The sequence below is a fragment of the Oncorhynchus kisutch genome, linkage group LG1 (genome assembly GCF_002021735.2).
Source record: "Oncorhynchus kisutch isolate 150728-3 linkage group LG1, Okis_V2, whole genome shotgun sequence".
NCBI lineage: Eukaryota > Metazoa > Chordata > Actinopteri > Salmoniformes > Salmonidae > Oncorhynchus > Oncorhynchus kisutch.
Genome location: NC_034174.2, coordinates 5194735 through 5216403, shown reverse-complemented (window position 1 = coordinate 5216403; position 21669 = coordinate 5194735). Strand labels below are relative to the sequence as shown.

Sequence of the window (21669 nt, the reverse complement as noted above, 5' to 3'; positions counted from 1 at the left end):
TTCTAAAGTAAAAAACGAATTCCTGAAGTTATAACAAGCTTTGTGTCTTGTTTTTACCTTACGCCTAACATTATTTAATTTTTTTGAAAGAGTATAGTACAACTTCATCTTCAGAAGCTTAATGTTCTCTTTCCTGTGCGTTTCATAGAAATGTCTTTCCATTTTAGAAGCCTCAAGCAACTCACTTCTACTATTCCGTTTGGAGAAATGATCCCTGAAGGTAAAACCTTACGTTTTATTTCGATATATATATATATGTGCAGACCGGCACAGTAGTCAAGATACTTATGATGTAAACAATTACTTTTCAAGTCAGACAATCCACCCTTGAGGCATTGTTAAACTAGACAGTGATAACGTTTATTCAGGTACCTGTAGGTAAGAGATTGCATTGAGTCGCTGGTTGGATTGTGTGGAAGAATGGAAATCACTTTCTCCATGACAGAATAAGGGGACAAACCCCTGTATGGGTAAAGAAGACAAAAAACACCATACTCCAAAACCTATTATAATTATTATTGATTATGAAGGTACTTTTGAATGTCAGCACATAGTGATGAAATGCTTTGTCCTCAAAGGAATACAAAGTACAATAAGGTGTTTTCAGGGAGTATAAAAGAAATAAAAGAAATATCAAATGGTTTTATTTCATGTTGATACATTCTCAGATAACACCACATAAAAGTTGCATGAGTGGTCAAACACATATATATATTTTTTTAAATCTCACACAACATTGGCACATAAGCAGCAAGGGCAACATGAATATACTTAGTACAAACAGTATAAAAACAGACTTGTTTTTTATTTTTTATTTTGTGTGTTTTGTTTTTAAATATATATATATATATATATTCATGTTATTTTTCCCCACAATTGTTTTCCATAGTTGCAGGGCATTAAGAAAAATCCAAGACGAAATTAAAGCCATATTCTACCTTCAGTGAGAAGATGTCAACCAACCAACAACAAAAAAAAAAAAAGGATTATAATAACATGAATAATAATAGTAATCCTGTATGCCATTAATTAAAAGCAATGCTAGTGAATCACGTGTTGTGAAATCTCCATCTTTTTGTATTTTTATATACATATTCTTTGACGTAATCTTAACATCAAACATAGCAGGCATGCATCGACAACTTCTACACGGGGGGAGAGAAACCACTGGAATCAGTCTAGTTTTTATATCAAGCTAATAAAGCCTTGACTGGACTGGGCGCTGGAGCTCTCTTTTAGTCACTTTAAAAACACAGTCGATGGTCAATGTTACTGTACCTGTTCAACATCCTGAAAACACAGTCGATGGTCAATGTTACTGTACCTGTTCAACATCCTGAAAACACAGTCGATGGTCAATGTTACTGTACCTGTTCAACATCCTGAAAACACAGTCGATGGTTTAATGTACTGTACCTGTTCAACATCCTGAAAACACAGTCGATGGTTTAATGTACTGTACCTGTTCAACATCCTGAAAGCATGTCTGTAGAAAACTCCCCAAACACATATAAGGGAATGTAAAAATGAGATACCGTGCGTCTTTCTTGTCAACCGACATACAGCCAGAATCGAAAACGTGAAAAAATACTTGACATCTCAGAGACAAGAATATGGCTTTAATTGACTGTGCATCCAAGCACTAAAGAAGAAATACATTGAGATCTTTAGAAAATCTACAACAAATGTAACGGATAGGCCAATAGAACCTCAAACTTTTTTTCGACAGGAATTTTGGAAAACTTGCAATTTGGAAGGACATTAAAAGACAAGAAACAGCCCCATGGCAGGTACAGGTAGGTCAATAAAAGGTAAGTCCTCCAGCACAGGTGAGTCCTCCAGTACAGGTGTGTCCTCCAGTACAGGTGAGTCCTCCAGCACAGGTGAGTCCTCCAGTACAGGTGTGTCCTCCAGTACAGGTGTGTCCTCCTGCTGCAGCCAGCGTACCTGTAGAGACACACCTATAGGTAGTGGGGGGCCAGCTCTGAGGGTTCTGCAGAGACACACTCTAATCCTGAGGAGGAACACAGGTTTTTTGTCCAAACCAATTCTCTGCCTCTTTTTTTTCTCTCTGAAATCATTTAACAAAACAAATTATTTTGTAAATTATTTTGCTCCCAACAGAAATGTCCGTCTTGATTTTCCACCATGAAAAAAACATCAGTTAGCCAGACAGAATCCTCTGTTTTAAAGGAAAGCTCTAGAACCCAGAACCCACCCATTGTCACTGTGTTGTTCTGGAGTTCCAGGGTTCCGGGGGGTTCTGCAGGTTCCCGGGGTGTGAGTAGGCAGTAAAAGCTGCATGGACATAAACATAGTTTGGATTTCCTTTATGTTGCCAATTGGGCAGGAGGGGCAGGAGACCAAGCATCCCCAAACAGCCTGCCCTTCTCTCTGATGACGGCTATTAGATCACAATGTCATTGTAGCTCACATACTTCTTCTTTGCTGCCGGACCTGGAGAGGAGATAAGAAAAATATGTTTTTCAAATACAGTAGATATAATGGTTCAGAGATGTTCTTATTTCTTCATAGCCTGGGGCTATGTGTTTTATAGTATTGACTAGGGGTTATGTGTTTTATAGTGACTAGGGGCTATGTGTTTTATAGTAGTGACTAGGGGCTATGTGTTTTATAGTGACTAGGGGCTATGTGTTCTATAGTGACTAGGGGCTATGTGTTCTATAGTAGTGACTAGGGGCTATGTGTTTTATAGTAGTGACTAGGGGCTATGTGTTTTATAGTAGTGACTAGGGGCTATGTGTTTTATAGTAGTGACTAGGGGCTATGTGTTTTATAGTAGTGACTAGGGGCTATGTGTTTTATAGTGACTAGGGGCTATGTGTTTTATAGTGACTAGGGGCTATGTGTTTTATAGTAGTGACTAGGGGCTATGTGTTTTATAGTGACTAGGGGCTATGTGTTCTATAGTAGTGACTAGGGGCTATGTGTTTTATAGTGACTAGGGGCTATGTGTTTTATAGTGACTAGGGGCTATGTGTTTTATAGTGACTAGGGGCTATGTGTTTTATAGTAGTGACTAGGGGCTATGTGTTTTATAGTAGTGACTAGGGGCTATGTGTTTTATAGTGACTAGGGGCTATGTGTTTTATAGTGACTAGGGGCTATGTGTTCTATAGTAGTGACTAGGGGCTATGTGTTTTATAGTGACTAGGGGCTATGTGTTTTATAGTGACTAGGGGCTATGTGTTCTATAGTGACTAGGGGCTATGTGTTTTATAGTGACTAGGGGCTATGTGTTTTATAGTGACTAGGGGCTATGTGTTTTATAGTGACTAGGGGCTATGTGTTTTATAGTAGTGACTAGGGGCTATGTGTTTTATAGTGACTAGGGGCTATGTGTTTTATAGTGACTAGGGGCTATGTGTTTTATAGTGACTAGGGGCTATGTGTTTTATAGTGACTAGGGGCTATGTGTTTTATAGTGACTAGGGGCTATGTGTTTTATAGTGACTAGGGGCTATGTGTTTTATAGTGACTAGGGGCTATGTGTTTTATAGTGACTAGGGGCTATGTGTTTATAGTAGTGACTAGGGGCTATGTGTTTTATAGTAGTGACTAGGGGCTATGTGTTTTATAGTGACTAGGGGCTATGTGTTTTATAGTAGTGACTAGGGGCTATGTGTTTTATAGTGACTAGGGGCTATGTGTTTTATAGTGACTAGGGGCTATGTGTTCTATAGTAGTGACTAGGGGCTATGTGTTTTATAGTGACTAGGGGCTATGTGTTTTATAGTGACTAGGGGCTATGTGTTTTATAGTGACTAGGGTCTATGTGTTTTATAGTAGTGACTAGGGGCTATGTGTTTTATAGTGACTAGGGGCTGTGTGTTTTATAGTGACTAGGGGCTATGTGTTTTATAGTGACTAGTGGCTATGTGTTTTATAGTGACTAGAGGCTATGTGTTTATAGTAGTGACTAGGGGCTATGTGTTCTATAGTAGTGACTAGGGGCTATTTGTTTTATAGTAGTGACTAGGGCTATGTGTTTTATAGTGACTAGGGGCTATGTGTTTTATAGTAGTGACTAGGGGCTATGTGTTTTATAGTGACTAGGGGCTATGTGTTTTATAGTGACTAGGGGCTATGTGTTTTATAGTGACTATGGGCTATGTGTTTTATAGTGACTAGGGGCTATGTGTTTTATAGTGACTAGGGGCTATGTGTTTATAGTAGTGACTAGGGGCTATGTGTTTTATAGTGACTAGGGGCTATGTGTTTTATAGTGACTAGGGGCTATGTGTTTTATAGTGACTAGGGGCTATGTGTTTTATAGTAGTGACTAGGGGCTATGTGTTTTATAGTAGTGACTAGGGGCTATGTGTTTTATAGTGACTAGGGGCTATGTGTTTTATAGTGACTAGGGGCTGTGTGTTTTATAGTGACTAGGGGCTATGTGTTTTATAGTGACTAGGGGCTATGTGTTTTATAGTGACTAGGGGCTATGTGTTTTATAGTGACTAGGGGCTATGTGTTTTATAGTGACTAGGGGCTATGTGTTTTATAGTGACTAGGGGCTATGTGTTTTTATAGTGACTAGGGGCTATGTGTTTTATAGTGACTAGGGGCTATGTGTTTTATAGTGACTAGGGGCTATGTGTTTTAATAGTGACTAGGGGCTATGTGTTTTATAGTGACTAGGGGCTGTGTGTTTTATAGTAGTGACTAGGGGCTATGTGTTTATAGTAGTGACTAGGGGCTATGTGTTTATAGTGACTAGGGGCTATGTGTTTTATAGTAGTGACTAGGGGCTATGTGTTTTATAGTAGTGACTAGGGGCTATGTGTTTTATAGTGAGTGACTAGGGGCTATGTGTTTTATAGTGACTAGGGGCTATGTGTTTCTATAGTGACTAGGGGCTATGTGTTTTATAGTGACTAGGGGCTATGTGTTTTATAGTGACTAGGGGCTATGTGTTTATAGTAGTGACTAGGGCTATGTGTTTTATAGTGACTAGGGGCTATGTGTTTTATAGTGACTAGGGGCTATGTGTTTTATAGTAGTGACTAGGGGCTATGTGTTTTATAGTGACTAGGGGCTATGTGTTTTATAGTAGTGACTAGGGGCTATGTGTTTTATAGTGACTAGGGGCTATGTGTTTTATAGTGACTAGGGGCTATGTGTTTTATAGTAGTGACTAGGGGCTATGTGTTTTATAGTAGTGACTAGGGGCTATGTGTTTTATAGTGACTAGGGGCTATGTGTTTTATAGTAGTGACTAGGGGCTATGTGTTTTATAGTGACTAGGGGCTATGTGTTTTATAGTAGTGACTAGGGGCTATGTGTTTTATAGTGACTAGGGGCTATGTGTTTTATAGTAGTGACTAGGGGCTATGTGTTTTATAGTGACTAGGGGCTATGTGTTTTATAGTGACTAGGGCTATGTGTTTTATAGTGACTAGGGGCTATGTGTTTTATAGTGACTAGGGGCTATGTGTTTTATAGTGACTAGGGGCTATGTGTTTATAATGACTAGGGGCTATGTGTTTTATAGTGACTAGGGGCTATGTGTTTTATAGTGACTAGGGGCTATGTGTTTTATAGTAGTGACTAGGGGCTATGTGTTTTATAGTGACTAGGGGCTATGTGTTTTATAGTGACTAGGGGCTATGTGTTCTATAGTAGTGACTAGGGGCTATGTGTTTTATAGTGACTAGGGGCTATGTGTTTTATAGTGACTAGGGGCTATGTGTTTTATAGTGACTAGGGGCTATGTGTTCTATAGTAGTGACTAGGGGCTATGTGTTCTATAGTAGTGACTAGGGGCTATGTGTTTTATAGTGACTAGGGGCTATGTGTTTTATAGTAGTGACTAGGGGCTATGTGTTCTATAGTGACTAAGGGCTATGTGTTTTATAGTGACTAGGGGCTATGTGTTTTATAGTGAGTGGGGGCTATGTGTTTTATAGTGACTAGGGGCTATGTGTTTACAGTGACTAGGGGCTATGTGTTTTATAGTAGTGACTAGGGGCTATGTGTTTTATAGTGACTAGGGGCTATGTGTTTTATAGTGACTAGGGGCTATGTGTTTTATAGTAGTGACTAGGGGCTATGTGTTTTATAGTGACTAGGGGCTATGTGTTCTATAGTGACTAGGGGCTATGTGTTTTATAGTGACTAGGGGCTATGTGTTTTATAGTGACTAGGGGCTATGTGTTTTATAGTAGTGACTAGGGGCTATGTGTTTTATAGTGACTAGGGGCTATGTGTTTTATAGTGACTAGGGGCTATGTGTTCTATAGTAGTGACTAGGGGCTATGTGTTTTATAGTGACTAGGGGCTATGTGTTTTATAGTGACTAGGGGCTATGTGTTTTATAGTGACTAGGGGCTATGTGTTCTATAGTAGTGACTAGGGGCTATGTGTTCTATAGTAGTGACTAGGGGCTATGTGTTTTATAGTGACTAGGGGCTATGTGTTTTATAGTAGTGACTAGGGGCTATGTGTTCTATAGTGACTAGGGGCTATGTGTTTTATAGTGACTAGGGGCTATGTGTTTTATAGTGAGTGGGGGCTATGTGTTTTATAGTGACTAGGGGCTATGTGTTTTATAGTGACTAGGGGCTATGTGTTTTATAGTAGTGACTAGGGGCTATGTGTTTTATAGTGACTAGGGGCTATGTGTTTTATAGTGACTAGGGGCTATGTGTTTTATAGTAGTGACTAGGGGCTATGTGTTTTATAGTAGTGACTAGGGGCTATGTGTTTTATAGTGACTAGGGGCTATGTGTTTTATAGTGACTAGGGGCTATGTGTTTTATAGTGACTAGGGGCTATGTGTTTTATAGTGACTAGGGGCTATGTGTTTTATAGTAGTGACTAGGGGCTATGTGTTTATAGTAGTGACTAGGGGCTATGTGTTTTATAGTGACTAGGGGCTATGTGTTTTATAGTGACTAGGGGCTATGTGTTTTATAGTGACTAGGGGCTATGTGTTTTATAGTGACTAGGGGCTATGTGTTTTATAGTAGTGACTAGGGGCTATGTGTTTTATAGTGACTAGGGGCTGTGTGTTTTATAGTGACTAGGGGCTATGTGTTTTATAGTAGTGACTAGGGGCTATGTGTTTTATAGTGACTAGGGGCTGTGTGTTTTATAGTGACTAGGGGCTATGTGTTTTATAGTGACTAGGGGCTATGTGTTTTATAGTGACTAGGGGCTATGTGTTTTATAGTGGTGACTAGGGGCTATGTGTTTTATAGTGACTAGGGGCTATGTGTTTTATAGTAGTGACTAGGGGCTATGTGTTTTATAGTGACTAGGGACTATGTGTTCTATAGTAGTGACTAGGGGCTATGTGTTTTATAGTGACTAGGGGCTATGTGTTTTATAGTAGTGACTAGGGGCTATGTGTTTTATAGTGACTAGGGGCTATGTGTTTTATAGTGACTAGGGGCTATGTGTTTTATAGTAGTGACTAGGGGCTATGTGTTTTATAGTGACTAGGGGCTATGTGTTCTATAGTAGTGACTAGGGGCTATGTGTTTTATAGTGACTAGGGGCTATGTGTTTTATAGTGACTAGGGGCTATGTGTTTTATAGTGACTAGGGGCTATGTGTTTTATAGTGACTAGGGGCTATGTGTTTTATAGTGACTAGGGGCTATGTGTTCTATAGTAGTGACTAGGGGCTATGTGTTTTATAGTGACTAGGGGCTATGTGTTTTATAGTGACTAGGGGCTATGTGTTTTATAGTGACTAGGGGCTATGTGTTTTATAGTGACTAGGGGCTATGTGTTTTATAGTGACTAGGGGCTATGTGTTTTATAGTAGTGACTAGGGGCTATGTGTTTTATAGTAGTGACTAGGGGCTATGTGTTCTATAGTGACTAGGGGCTATGTGTTTTATAGTGACTAGGGGCTATGTGTTTTATAGTGACTAGGGGCTATGTGTTTTATAGTAGTGACTAGGGGCTATGTGTTTTATAGTAGTGACTAGGGGCTATGTGTTTTATAGTGACTAGGGGCTATGTGTTTTATAGTGACTAGGGGCTATGTGTTTTATAGTGACTAGGGGCTATGTGTTTTATAGTGACTAGGGGCTATGTGTTTTATAGTAGTGACTAGGGGCTATGTGTTTTATAGTAGTGACTAGGGGCTATGTGTTTTATAGTGAGTGGGGGCTATGTGTTCTATAGTGACTAGGGGCTATGTGTTTTATAGTGACTAGGGGCTATGTGTTTTATAGTGAGTGGGGGCTATGTGTTCTATAGTGACTAGGGGCTATGTGTTTTATAGTGACTAGGGGCTATGTGTTTTATAGTGACTAGGGGCTATGTGTTTTATAGTGACTAGGGGCTATGTGTTTTATAGTGACTAGGGGCTATGTGTTTTATAGTGACTAGGGGCTATGTGTTTTATAGTGACTAGGGGCTATGTGTTTTATAGTGACTAGGGGCTATGTGTTTTATAGTAGTGACTAGGGGCTATGTGTTTTATAGTGACTAGGGGCTGTGTGTTTTATAGTAGTGACTAGGGGCTATGTGTTTTATAGTAGTGACTAGGGGCTATGTGTTTTATAGTGACTAGGGGCTATGTGTTTTATAGTGACTAGGGGCTATGTGTTTTATAGTGACTAGGGGCTATGTGTTTTATAGTAGTGACTAGGGGCTATGTGTTCTATAGTAGTGACTAGGGGCTATGTGTTTTATAGTGACTAGGGGCTATGTGTTTTATAGTAGTGACTAGGGGCTATGTGTTTTAGAGTGACTAGGGGTTATGTGTTTTATAGTGAGTGGCGGCTATGTGTTTTAGTTTTTATTAAGTAAAATACACAGTGTATTGTGTTGGCTAGGGATAAGGACGAGGGTAAGTTACACAATGTGTTTGTACAGGATACATGCACAACAACAATAACTACAATGTTGTTGATTCATCCTCAGTGTTCTCCTATCACAGCCATTAAACTCTGTCATTTAGGGTAGTATTGTGGAGTAACTACAATGTTGTTGATCCATCCTCAGTGTTCTCCTATCACAGCCATTAAACTCTGTCATTTAGGGTAGTATTGTGGAGTAACTACAATGTTGTTGATCCATCCTCAGTGTTCTCCTATCACAGCCATTAAACTCTGTCATTTAGGTTAGTATTGTGGAGTAACTACAATGTTGTTGATCCATCCTCAGTTATCTCCTGTCACAGCCATTAAACTCTGTCATTTAGGTTAGTATTGTGGAGTAACTACAATGTTGTTGATCCATCCTCAGTGTTCTCCTATCACAGCCATTAAACTCTGTCATTTAGGTTAGTATTGTGGAGTAACTACAATGTTGTTGATCCATCCTCAGTTATCTCCTGTCACAGCCATTAAACTCTGTCATTTAGGTTAGTATTGTGGAGTAACTACAATGTTGTTGATCCATCCTCTGTGTTCTCCTATCACAGCCATTAAACTCTGTCATTTAGGTTAGTATTGTGGAGTAACTACAATGTTGTTGATCCATCCTCAGTATTCTCCTATCACGGCCATTAGACCAGGGACTTTTTCTCCCTGGACCCCCATTTTAATTTCCTTAAGTTCCTTACCACCTCAACTATGTGAAAATAAGGATGTAATTAACAGCCACACAATAGAAGGAAAACAATGCTAACAGTATTTCTGATTGTCTTCTCAACTCACCATCACATACTTTTAATGGGGGGGCGGGGGGGCTATGACAGTCAATTGCAAATTAGTCTGACCTAATGTCTCTTATCTCACCACCGTTAATGAGATGGGTGTGGCTTGATGATGCATGTCGCTTCGGAGCTTCTCAAAGTCAGCGAGGCGTGGTCCACAGTGTGTACCTATTCTCTCCTGTCACATCCAACCTAGATGGATATTTGGTTTTAAACGCAGACAAGAGCACTGACTACAGCTTCACACAGATATGAGCTGGCAAAAGGTATCATGAGTTTTATGGTGATTTCAAGACAACTGGGAACTCAAAAAATATATATATGAAGTCAAATCATGATGTCAGTGGTCTTCAGGTCGGAAAGTCAGAGCGCTAGAGGCCAGAGTTCCTGAGTTGGATGACCCCAAAAACATTTTAAAAATCCCAGTCTGACTCAAAGGGAACACCCTGCCGTCTTCCTTAAAACAACCGGGAACTCGGAACTGGGAACTCGGAAATCTCTGACTTCCGACTTCAGTGCATTGAAGACAACTGGGAACTGTGAAAGAAACTAAGTCTGACTGGGATTCTAGCTCTTCGGTGTATCCATTCTAGCTCTTCGGTGTATCCATTCTAGCTCTTCGGTGTATCCATTCTAGCTCAGTGGGTGTATCATACAACGTGTCCATATGTCAGTGACAGACACATTCGTAAACTAGGGTGTAAGAGGTCTGCCCTCCGCCCCAACATAGATGAACCCCCCCCCCACCTGTTTCAAAAGCCCACCATTCGATCCCATATGGAATCTGTTTTTTTTGTTTTTGTCAAAGTCACTCAGCTGAACATTCCTTTTGATGCTTTATGCATCATGAGCCAGAACTATATGTCCACGTGAATAGTATCCCCCGACATGTAGCGAACAAAAGTCAATGCATGGGGCACATCTCAGCCCTCACAGCTTTTAACGCCCATTTGGAGAGCATAAGATGGGGAAGGTTTTTTGAGTCGTTCAGTAAGTTTCCTCTTGATTGGTCAGCAATACCATACATCCTTAATTGAACAGTGTTACTGTATATGACAAAGTGTATTTCTGTGAGATTCTGTGCCTCTACCTCCCAATGCATTGTTTTCGGCACTTTGTTTTCGTCTGATAATATCAACGTTTCTGCAATACTGTCACGTTCTGACCTTCATTTCCTTTGTTTTGTATTTATTTAGTATGGTCAGGGCGTGAGTTGGGGTGGGCAGTCTATGTTTGTTTTTCTATGATTTGGGGATTTCTATGTTTCGGCCTAGTATGGTTCTCAATCAGAGGCAGGTGTCATTAGTTGTCTCTGATTGAGAATCATACTTAGGTAGCCTGGGTTTTACTGTTTGTTGGTGGGTGATTGTCTATGTTAGTTGTCTCTGATTGAGAATCATACTTAGGTAGCCTGGGTTTCACTGTTTGTTGGTGGGTGATTGTCTATGTTAGTTGTCTCTGATTGAGAATCATACTTAGGTAGCCTGGGTTTTACTGTTTGTTGGTGGGTGATTGTCTATGTTAGTTGTCTCTGATTGAGAATCATACTTAGGTAGCCTGGGTTTCACTGTTTGTTGGTGGGTGATTGTCTATGTTAGTTGTCTCTGATTGAGAATCATACTTAGGTAGCCTGGGTTTTACTGTTTGTTGGTGGGTGATTGTCTATGTTAGTTGTCTCTGATTGAGAATCATACTTAGGTAGCCTGGGTTTTACTGTTTGTTGGTGGGTGATTGTCTATGTTAGTTGTCTCTGATTGAGAATCATACTTAGGTAGCCTGGGTTTTACTGTTTGTTGGTGGGTGATTGTCTATGTTAGTTGTCTCTGATTGAGAATCATACTTAGGTAGCCTGGGTTTTACTGTTTGTTGGTGGGTGATTGTCTATGTTAGTTGTCTCTGATTGAGAATCATACTTAGGTAGCCTGGGTTTCACTGTTTGTTGGTGGGTGATTGTCTATGTTAGTTGTCTCTGATTGAGAATCATACTTAGGTAGCCTGGGTTTTACTGTTTGTTGGTGGGTGATTGTTTATGTTAGTTGTCTCTGATTGAGAATCATACTTAGGTAGCCTGGGTTTTACTGTTTGTTGGTGGGTGATTGTCTATGTTAGTTGTCTCTGATTGAGAATCATACTTAGGTAGCCTGGGTTTCACTGTTTGTTGGTGGGTGATTGTCTATGTTAGTTGTCTCTGATTGAGAATCATACTTAGGTAGCCTGGGTTTCACTGTTTGTTGGTTGGTGATTGTCTATGTTAGTTGTCTCTGATTGAGAATCATACTTAGGTAGCCTGGGTTTTACTGTTTGTTGGTGGGTGATTGTCTATGTTAGTTGTCTCTGATTGAGAATCATACTTAGGTAGCCTGGGTTTTACTGTTTGTTGGTGGGTGATTGTCTATGTTAGTTGTCTCTGATTGAGAATCATACTTAGGTAGCCTGGGTTTCACTGTTTGTTGGTGGGTGATTGTCTATGTTAGTTGTCTCTGATTGAGAATCATACTTAGGTAGCCTGGGTTTTACTGTTTGTTGGTGATTGTCTATGTTAGTTGTCTCTGATTGAGAATCATACTTAGGTAGCCTGGGTTTCACTGTTTGTTGGTGGGTGATTGTCTATGTTAGTTGTCTCTGATTGAGAATCATACTTAGGTAGCCTGGGTTTTACTGTTTGTTGGTGATTGTCTATGTTAGTTGTCTCTGATTGAGAATCATACTTAGGTAGCCTGGGTTTCACTGTTTGTTGGTGGGTGATTGTCTATGTTAGTTGTCTCTGATTGAGAATCATACTTAGGTAGCCTGGGTTTCACTGTTTGTTGGTGGGTGATTGTCTATGTTAGTTGTCTCTGATTGAGAATCATACTTAGGTAGCCTGGGTTTTACTGTTTGTTGGTGATTGTCTATGTTAGTTGTCTCTGATTGAGAATCATACTTAGGTAGCCTGGGTTTCACTGTTTGTTGGTGGGTGATTGTCTATGTTAGTTGTCTCTGATTGAGAATCATACTTAGGTAGCCTGGGTTTTACTGTTTGTTGGTGGGTGATTGTCTATGTTAGTTGTCTCTGATTGAGAATCATACTTAGGTAGCCTGGGTTTTACTGTTTGTTGGTGGGTGATTGTTTATGTTAGTTGTCTCTGATTGAGAATCATACTTAGGTAGCCTGGGTTTTACTGTTTGTTGGTGGGTGATTGTCTATGTTAGTTGTCTCTGATTGAGAATCATACTTAGGTAGCCTGGGTTTTACTGTTTGTTGGTTGGTGATTGTCTATGTTAGTTGTCTCTGATTGAGAATCATACTTAGGTAGCCTGGGTTTCACTGTTTGTTGGTGGGTGATTGTCTATGTTAGTTGTCTCTGATTGAGAATCATACTTAGGTAGCCTGGGTTTTACTGTTTGTTGGTGGGTGATTGTCTATGTTAGTTGTCTCTGATTGAGAATCATACTTAGGTAACCTGGGTTTCACTGTTTGTTGGTGGGTGATTGTCTATGTTAGTTGTCTCTGATTGAGAATCATACTTAGGTAGCCTGGGTTTCACTGTTTGTTGGTGGGTGATTGTCTATGTTAGTTGTCTCTGATTGAGAATCATACTTAGGTAGCCTGGGTTTCACTGTTTGTTGGTGGGTGATTGTCTATGTTAGTTGTCTCTGATTGAGAATCATACTTAAGTAGCCTGGGTTTTACTGTTTGTTGGTGGGTGATTGTCTATGTTAGTTGTCTCTGATTGAGAATCATACTTAGGTAGCCTGGGTTTCACTGTTTGTTGGTGGGTGATTGTCTATGTTAGTTGTCTCTGATTGAGAATCATACTTAGGTAGCCTGGGTTTTACTGTTTGTTGGTGGGTGATTGTCTATGTTAGTTGTCTCTGATTGAGAATCATACTTAGGTAGCCTGGGTTTTACTGTTTGTTGGTGGGTGATTGTCTATGTTAGTTGTCTCTGATTGAGAATCATACTTAGGTAGCCTGGGTTTTACTGTTTGTTGGTGGGTGATTGTCTATGTTAGTTGTCTCTGATTGAGAATCATACTTAGGTAGCCTGGGTTTCACTGTTTGTTGGTGGGTGATTGTCTATGTTAGTTGTCTCTGATTGAGAATCATACTTAGGTAGCCTGGGTTTTACTGTTTGTTGGTGGGTGATTGTCTATGTTAGTTGTCTCTGATTGAGAATCATACTTAGGTAGCCTGGGTTTCACTGTTTGTTGGTGGGTGATTGTCTATGTTAGTTGTCTCTGATTGAGAATCATACTTAGGTAGCCTGGGTTTTACTGTTTGTTGGTGGGTGATTGTCTATGTTAGTTGTCTCTGATTGAGAATCATACTTAGGTAGCCTGGGTTTCACTGTGTGTTGGTGGGTGATTGTCTATGTTAGTTGTCTCTGATTGAGAATCATACTTAGGTAGCCTGGGTTTCACTGTTTGTTGGTGGGTGATTGTCTATGTTAGTTGTCTCTGATTGAGAATCATACTTAGGTAGCCTGGGTTTCACTGTGTGTTTGTGGGTGATTGTCTATGTTAGTTGTCTCTGATTGAGAATCATACTTAGGTAGCCTGGGTTTCACTGTTTGTTGGTGGGTGATTGTCTATGTTAGTTGTCTCTGATTGAGAATCATACTTAGGTAGCCTGGGTTTCACTGTGTGTTTGTGGGTGATTGTCTATGTTAGTTGTCTCTGATTGAGAATCATACTTAGGTAGCCTGGGTTTCACTGTTTGTTGGTGGGTGATTGTCTATGTTAGTTGCTTGTGTTGCACAGTTCTTATGAAAGCTTCACGGTCGTTATTTGTTTATTGTTTTTGTTTACTTCGTGTTTTTCGTCATCTATTAAATGATGCATTCACACCACGCTGCACTTTGGTCCACTTCTTACGACGATCGTGACAAATACTGCGTGGTTTCGTAGCGTAACCAAGGTCAAGTGCAGCCTCTTCCCTCTGATCTGAGGGCGTTCTCTGGTTGAATTATATACTTTACTTTACATTTGAATAATTGTCATTTAGATTGTGAAGGTTGAACCAAATTACAGTGATTTTTATGACACACATTTTTCAGGATTTAGGTAATTCTCACGTGACCCAATTTTCACATCAGGCAAACCCACATGGGGTCGCGACTACTAGCTTGGGAACTGCTGCACTCTGTAGTTGTTTTAAAGTCACCTTTGGGCTCATGGTGAAATCCCTGAGTTAATAAGAAGGACGCCTGTATCTTTGTAGTGACTGGGTGTATTGATACACCATCCAAAGTGGAATTAATAACTTCCTAATGCTCACAGAGATATTCATTTTTTTTCTCCACCCCATCTACAAATAGTTACATTTCTTTGTGAGGCCATTGGAAAACTTCACTGGTCATTGTCGTTGAAATTTGTGTTTGAAATTCACTGCTCAACTGAGGGATCTTACAGATAATTTGATGTGGGGGGTACAGAATGTAGGAAGTCATTCAAAAATCATGTTACATGCACACGGAGTGAGTCCATGCAATGTATTATGGGACATGTTCAGCACATTTTTACTCCTGAACATATCAGTTTGCCATAACAAAGGGGTTGAATATTTGTATTTTTTACTCATTTGTAAAAATTCTGAGAAACATTATTCCACTTTGACATTATGGGGTATTGTGTGTAGGCCAGTGACCCAAAACATCTACATGTAATCACTTTAAAATTCAGTCTGTAAAAAAGTCAAGGGGTGTGAATACTTCCTGAAGGCACTGCAGGTGAAATAAAAGTAAATTAATCAGCATAGTGATTAAAAAGGTGTCTTCCCACTGAACAGAAGAAGTATTATCTTAGACATCCCATAAACATGGTTACCAGGGTGAATGGGTGAGGGCCCTAAAGCTATGTGTACATCACTATTGGTTGAATATATTACTTTATTTGCTCTCTATGGGTAAAAATACCTTACCTTTTCTGTCATTATCATCAATGCTCTAATCTGTACATTTATGTCATCAATGCTCTAATATGCAAACCTATATCATCAATGCTCTAATCTGTACATTTATGTCATCAATGCTCTAATCTGTACATTTATGTCATCAATGCTCTAATCTGTAAACATATCATCAATGCTCTAATCTGTAAACCTGTCATCAATGCTCTAATCTGTACATTTATGTCATCAATGCTCTAATCTGTACATGTATGTCATCAATGCTCTAATCTGTAAACATATCATCAATGCTCTAATCTGTAAACCTGTCATCAATGCTCTAATCTGTAAACTTGTCATCAATGCTCTAATCTGTAAACCTGTCATCAATGCTCTAATCTGTAAACCTATGTAATCGATGCTCTAATCTGTAAACCTGTCATCAATGCTCTAATCTGTAAACCTATGTCATCAATGCTCTAATCTGTACATTTATGTCATAAATGTTCTAATCTGTAAACCTGTCATTAATGCTCTAATCTGTAAACCTATGTCATCAATGCTCTAATCTGTACATTTATGTCACCAATGCTCTAATCTGTAAACCTGTCATCAATGCTCTAATCTGTAAACCTATGCCTACATCCACAGTACCATATGTTAAACACTAAAACCATTTTTAAGGAAACCTGACACATTAAAGATCTGTAGGATATTGTGCTGATTTACTGAAATCGACCAGTAGTCAGTAGTGATGGTGTCAGAGTGGCAGTGATTGAGGTATGTTAACTTGGTGTTAGGTTCATTGTGTGCAAAACAACAGGAGTGGTAGGCTAGCCTACTTGCTAGCACGTTACAAATGCAATCGGTAGGGTGCTCTGGCAGTATGCACCATAGCAGGGCTCTCCAACCCTGTTCCTGGAGAGATACCCTCCTGTATGTTTACACACTAACCCTGTTCCTGGAGAGATACCCTCCTGTAGGTTTTATCCCCAACCATGTTCCTGGAGAGCTACCCTCCTGTAGGTTTACACTCCAACCCTGTTCCTGGAGAGATACCCTCCTGTAGGTTTACACTCCAACCCTGTTCCTGGAGAGAAACCCTCCTGTAGGTGTTAACTCCAACCCTGTTCCTGGAGAGATACCCTCCTGTAGGTTTTCCGCTCCAACCCCAGTTGTAACTAACCTGGTTCAGTTTATCAACCAGGTAATTACTAGAATTGTGTGCGCTAGATCAGGGTTGGAGTTAAAACCTACAGGAACAGGGTTGGAGTTAAAACCTACAGGAACAGGGTTGGAGTTAAAACCTACAGGAACAGGGTTGGAGTTAAAAGCAGGGTTGGAGTAAAAACCTACAGAACAGGGTTGGAGTTAAAACCTACAGGAACAGGGTTGGAGTTAAAACCTACAGGAACAGGGTTGGAATTAAAAGCGACAGGAACAGGGTTGGAGTTAAAAGTGACAGGAACAGGGTTGGAGAGTCCTGTTCAATAGTGAGGCAGCAGACTGAGTTTGGGAAACTATATTTCTGCCGCTCAATTGCACTAAAATATTCTGCTTCCTTTATCTCTCCCATGTGAAAGTTATGAGTGAATTTCGAAAGGTTATGATAAATAGCTAGCTGGAGGAAACCCCATTGGCTTTCTCCTCTCCTCTCCTCTCCTCTCCTCTCCTCTCCTCTCCTCTCCTCTCCTCTCCTCTCCTCTCCTCTCCTCTCCTCTCCTCTCCTCTCATTCTCCAGTCATTCTCCTCTCCTCTCATTCTCCTCTCCTCTCATTCTCCTGTCATTCTCATCTCATTCTCCTCTCCTCTCATTCTCCTCTCATTCTCCTCTCCTCTCCTCTCATTCTCAACTTCTCTCATTCTCATTCTCCTCTCATTCTCCTCTCCTCTCATTCTCATCTCATTATCCTCTCCTCCCATTCTCCTCTCATTCTCTTCTCCTCTCATTCTCCTCTCATTCTCCTCTCATTCTCCTCTCCTCTCATTCTCCTCTCCCCTCCCCTCCCCTCCCCTCTCATCTCATCTCCTCACATCTCTTCTCCTCTTCCAGACTTCAAAGAATGAGAACAAGGTCATAGCAAAAAGTTAAAGATGAATTTGGTCTTACCTGAGAATTAGCCTGTTGGGAGAAAACATCATTTAAATTGTAGTGAAGAGAAGAAGAACACAGATCCCCATCAGCTTTGTGTTACAGTTTTTACAGATCAATGGTTCTGATTTATGTGTGTGTGTGTGTGGGTGTGTGTGTGTGTGTGTATGTGTGTGTATGTGTGTGTGTGTGTGTGTCTGTGTGTCTGTGTGTCTGTGTGTGTGTGTGTGTGTGCGCGCGCATGCGTGTGTGTGTGTGCGTGTGGGTGTGTGTGTTTGCATGTGTACAGTGTTACTCTGTGCTCAGAACACCCTGGAACAGCCTGAGGTTCTGAAGTTATCCAAGTCATAAATTCAAATTGGGGTTATTATTTACAGTTAGTCCATGACACTATACTGGAGAGGCTTTGATTATCAACAGTTTACATTAGATTGTGGAGGTTGATGCTTTTCAGGTTTGTCATGCACAGTGGGAAAATAGATAGCATATGAATAACAGAAGCCATGGTTACACCTTGTATTAAAATGCTGCGGTTGTCGTTATCCAATCAACTGTGTCTCTTATCTGCCCACTGTGTCTGTATTGTGACCAGATTCCCCCCTGTATGAAAATTCATCCAACCTGACTTGGATCTCCCGTATGACGACACAAGCTGTATAAATCAACAGAAAATGGCACACTTTAATTGTCAATAGTTTTACACTCGTCATTACCGCCTGTATTTGTTATCCAGCTATTTATTAAGACTGGGTATAATGGGCTACTGTCCCATTGTTGGAATTCCCATTGTTAGAGCCTATTCAGCGCATGATATAACAACCCTGATAGAGGGCCAGTCAGCCCATTTACATGTGACTGTATTCAGGAAACAGCGATGCCTCTTGTGTCTTATTGCTTTTATTGAACTTTTATCAAAAAAAATTTTAAATATCAATGAATTACATATTTTCATTAAAAACATTATTTCGATGAATCAATTCATACAATTTCATTCTTCCAGCAGAAGACATCGTCCGGACAGAAATATGGTTGTTAGTTCTATTTGTTCTATTTGTCATGTTGCTACAGACCCTATTTGTCATGTTGCTACAGACCCAGTCGTTAATTATTATTGCGTAGTTGCTATGCAAAAGGACTGATCGTCCGTTCCAAACAAAATGGTTGCCATGCAGGCTGTTCACGTTCTTGTCACTTGCTAGCTAGCTAGCTAGCCAACTTTAGCTAACTCAGTCAGGTCGCATATTGAACCTGGAATGACAGTCCACAAGCTGCATTTTCCTGTGTTACAGCATTCTTTCTATTGGCATATACTTGGATATGTACACTACCGTTCAAAAGTTTGGAGTCACTTAGAAACGTCTTTGTTTTTGAAAGAAAATACAATTTTTTTTGTCCCGCTTTTCAAAACTAAATGCTAGGCAAATATTAACCCCCCTGTACTAAACTAAATGCTAGGCGAATATAAACCTCCCTGTACCAAACTAAATGCTAGGCAAATATTAACCCCCCTGTACTAAACTAAATGCTAGGCGAATATAAACCTCCCTGTACCAAACAAAATGCTAGGCAAATATTAACCCCCCTGTACTAAACTAAATGCTAGGCGAATATAAACCTCCCTGTACCAAACTAATTGCTAGGCAAATATAAACCCCCCCTGTACCAAACTAAATGCTAGGCGAATATTAACCCCTCCCCTGTATCAAACTAAATGCCAGGCTAATATTAACCCCCCCTGTACCAAACTAAATGCTAGGCTAATATTAACCCCCCTGTACCAAACTAAATGTCAGGCTAATATTAACCCCCCCTGTACCAAACTAAATGCTAGGCGAATATTAAACCCCCCCTGTACCAAACAAAATGCTAGGCTAATATTAACCCCCCTGTACCAAACTAAATATCAGGCTAATATTAACCCCCCTGTACCAAACTAAATGCTAGGCGAATATTAAACCTCCCCCTGTACCAAACTAAATTCTAGGCTAATATTAAACCCCCTGTACCAAACTAAATGTCAGGCTAATATTAACCCCCCCTGTACCAGACTAAATGCTAGGCTAATATTAAACCCCCCTGTACCAAAATAAATGCCAGGCTAATATTAAACCCCCCTGTACCAAACTAAATCCCAGGCTAATATTAAACCCCCCTGTACCAAACTAAATGCCAGGCTAATATTAAACCCCCCTGTACCAAACTAAATGCCAGGCTAATATGATACATGATATTCTAGATACGATAAATACGCACTACTACCACTACTACTATTACTGCTACCGCTGCTGCTACTACTACTGCTACTACTACGACTACTACTACTACTGCTGCTACTACCACTACTACTATGTCTACTACTACTGATACTACTACTACTACTACTATGTCTACTACTACTATGTCTACTACTACTACTACTACTACTACTACTACTACTACTACTACTATGTCTACTACCACTACTACTACTATGTCTACTACTACTACTACTACTACAACTACTACTACTACTACTACTACTACTACTACTACTACCACTACTACTATGTCTACTACTACTACCACTACCACTACTACTATGTCTACTACTACTACCACTACCACTACTACTATGTCTACTACTACCACTTCTTCTACTACTACTACTACTACTACTACTACTACTACTACTACTACTACTACTACTACTACTACTGTCTACTACCACTACTACTACTACTATGTCTACTACTACTACTACTATGTCTACTACTACTACTACTATGTCTACTACTACTACTACTACTACTACTACGTCTACTACTACTACTACTACTACTACTACTACTACTTCTACTACTACTACTACTACTATGTCTACTACTACTACTACTACTACTACTATGTCTACTACCACTACTACTACTACGTCTACTACTACTACTACTACTACTACTACTACTACTACTACTACTGCTACTACTACTACTACTACTACTACTACTACTACTACTAATATGCCTACTACTACTACTACTACTGCTACTACTACTACTATGTCTACTACTACTACTACTACTACTACTACTACTACTACTACTACTACTCTTACATATCCACTGCGCAGCCATGCAATTTATAAACTGGATCTCCGCTGTAAAAAGCATCTAGACATTATCTCTCACATTTGCAACTTCGTTGCAAAATTGATATTCATCTCCACTGTGTCCAATAATAATGAACATGTTGGGAGTCGGACGAAGCTTTTCTCCGCCAGTTGAAATCATGAATCAGCCTCATTCTACGGATTTATACAAAATAAATGTCGATTGAAAAACTACACGAAATGCAACTAGCTTGTGGTATTTCCAGTTAGCTGTGTAGTTTGCTAGCTAGCGAGGGGGAAAGAGCCTTCCATAGCAACCATTTTTTTTGTTTGCCATAGCAACCTGCAAATCATTGATTAGTTATAATTCGGTAACGCAGTCTCTTTCACTCTTCGAGGGTTGATAGACTGATATACATACTGGCATTAAATAATTGTTAACTGAACTACAAATGTATTGGGGATGTATGGGACGGACTATGATGGAGTAGCAGTAGATCAAGGTATAGTGTAGAGGTCTAATGTTCACCTGTACCTTTAGATCAAGGTATAGTGTAGAGGTCTAATGTTCACCTGTACCTTTAGATCAAGGTATAGTGTAGAGGTCTAATGTTCCCCTGTACCTTTAGATCAAGGTATAATGTTGAGCTCTAATGGTCCTCTGTACCTTTAGATCAAGGTATAGTGTAGAGGTCTAATGTTCACCTGTACCTTTAGATCAAGGTATAGTGTAGAGGTCTAATGTTCCCCTGTACCTTTAGATCAAGGTATAATGTTGAGCTCTAATGGTCCTCTGTACCTTTAGATCAAGGTATAATGTAGAGGTATAATGTTCCCCTGTACCTTTAGATCAAGGTATAATGTGGAGCTCTAATGGTCCTCTGCACCTTTGGGCATTGGGTTCACCCTTTCCCACTCCAGATCTGAATAAACTGGGCATTGGATTCTCCCTTTCCCACTCCAGATCTGAATAAACTGGGCATTG

At 40.0% G+C, this 21669-nt stretch overlaps 1 protein-coding gene across 1 annotated transcript in view; it reads right to left on the bottom strand.

The window, feature by feature from the left end:
• Positions 1–338: 338 nt before the first annotated feature.
• The window catches only part of LOC109882700 (metabotropic glutamate receptor 7-like), a 393305-nt gene continuing 371974 nt past the window's right edge, over positions 339–21669 (bottom strand). The window contains exon 11 of the mRNA XM_031798073.1: positions 339–2457. Coding sequence (XP_031653933.1) covers positions 2408–2457 — 50 coding nt within the window. The 3' untranslated portion in view covers positions 339–2407. The remainder of the gene's footprint in view (positions 2458–21669) is intronic.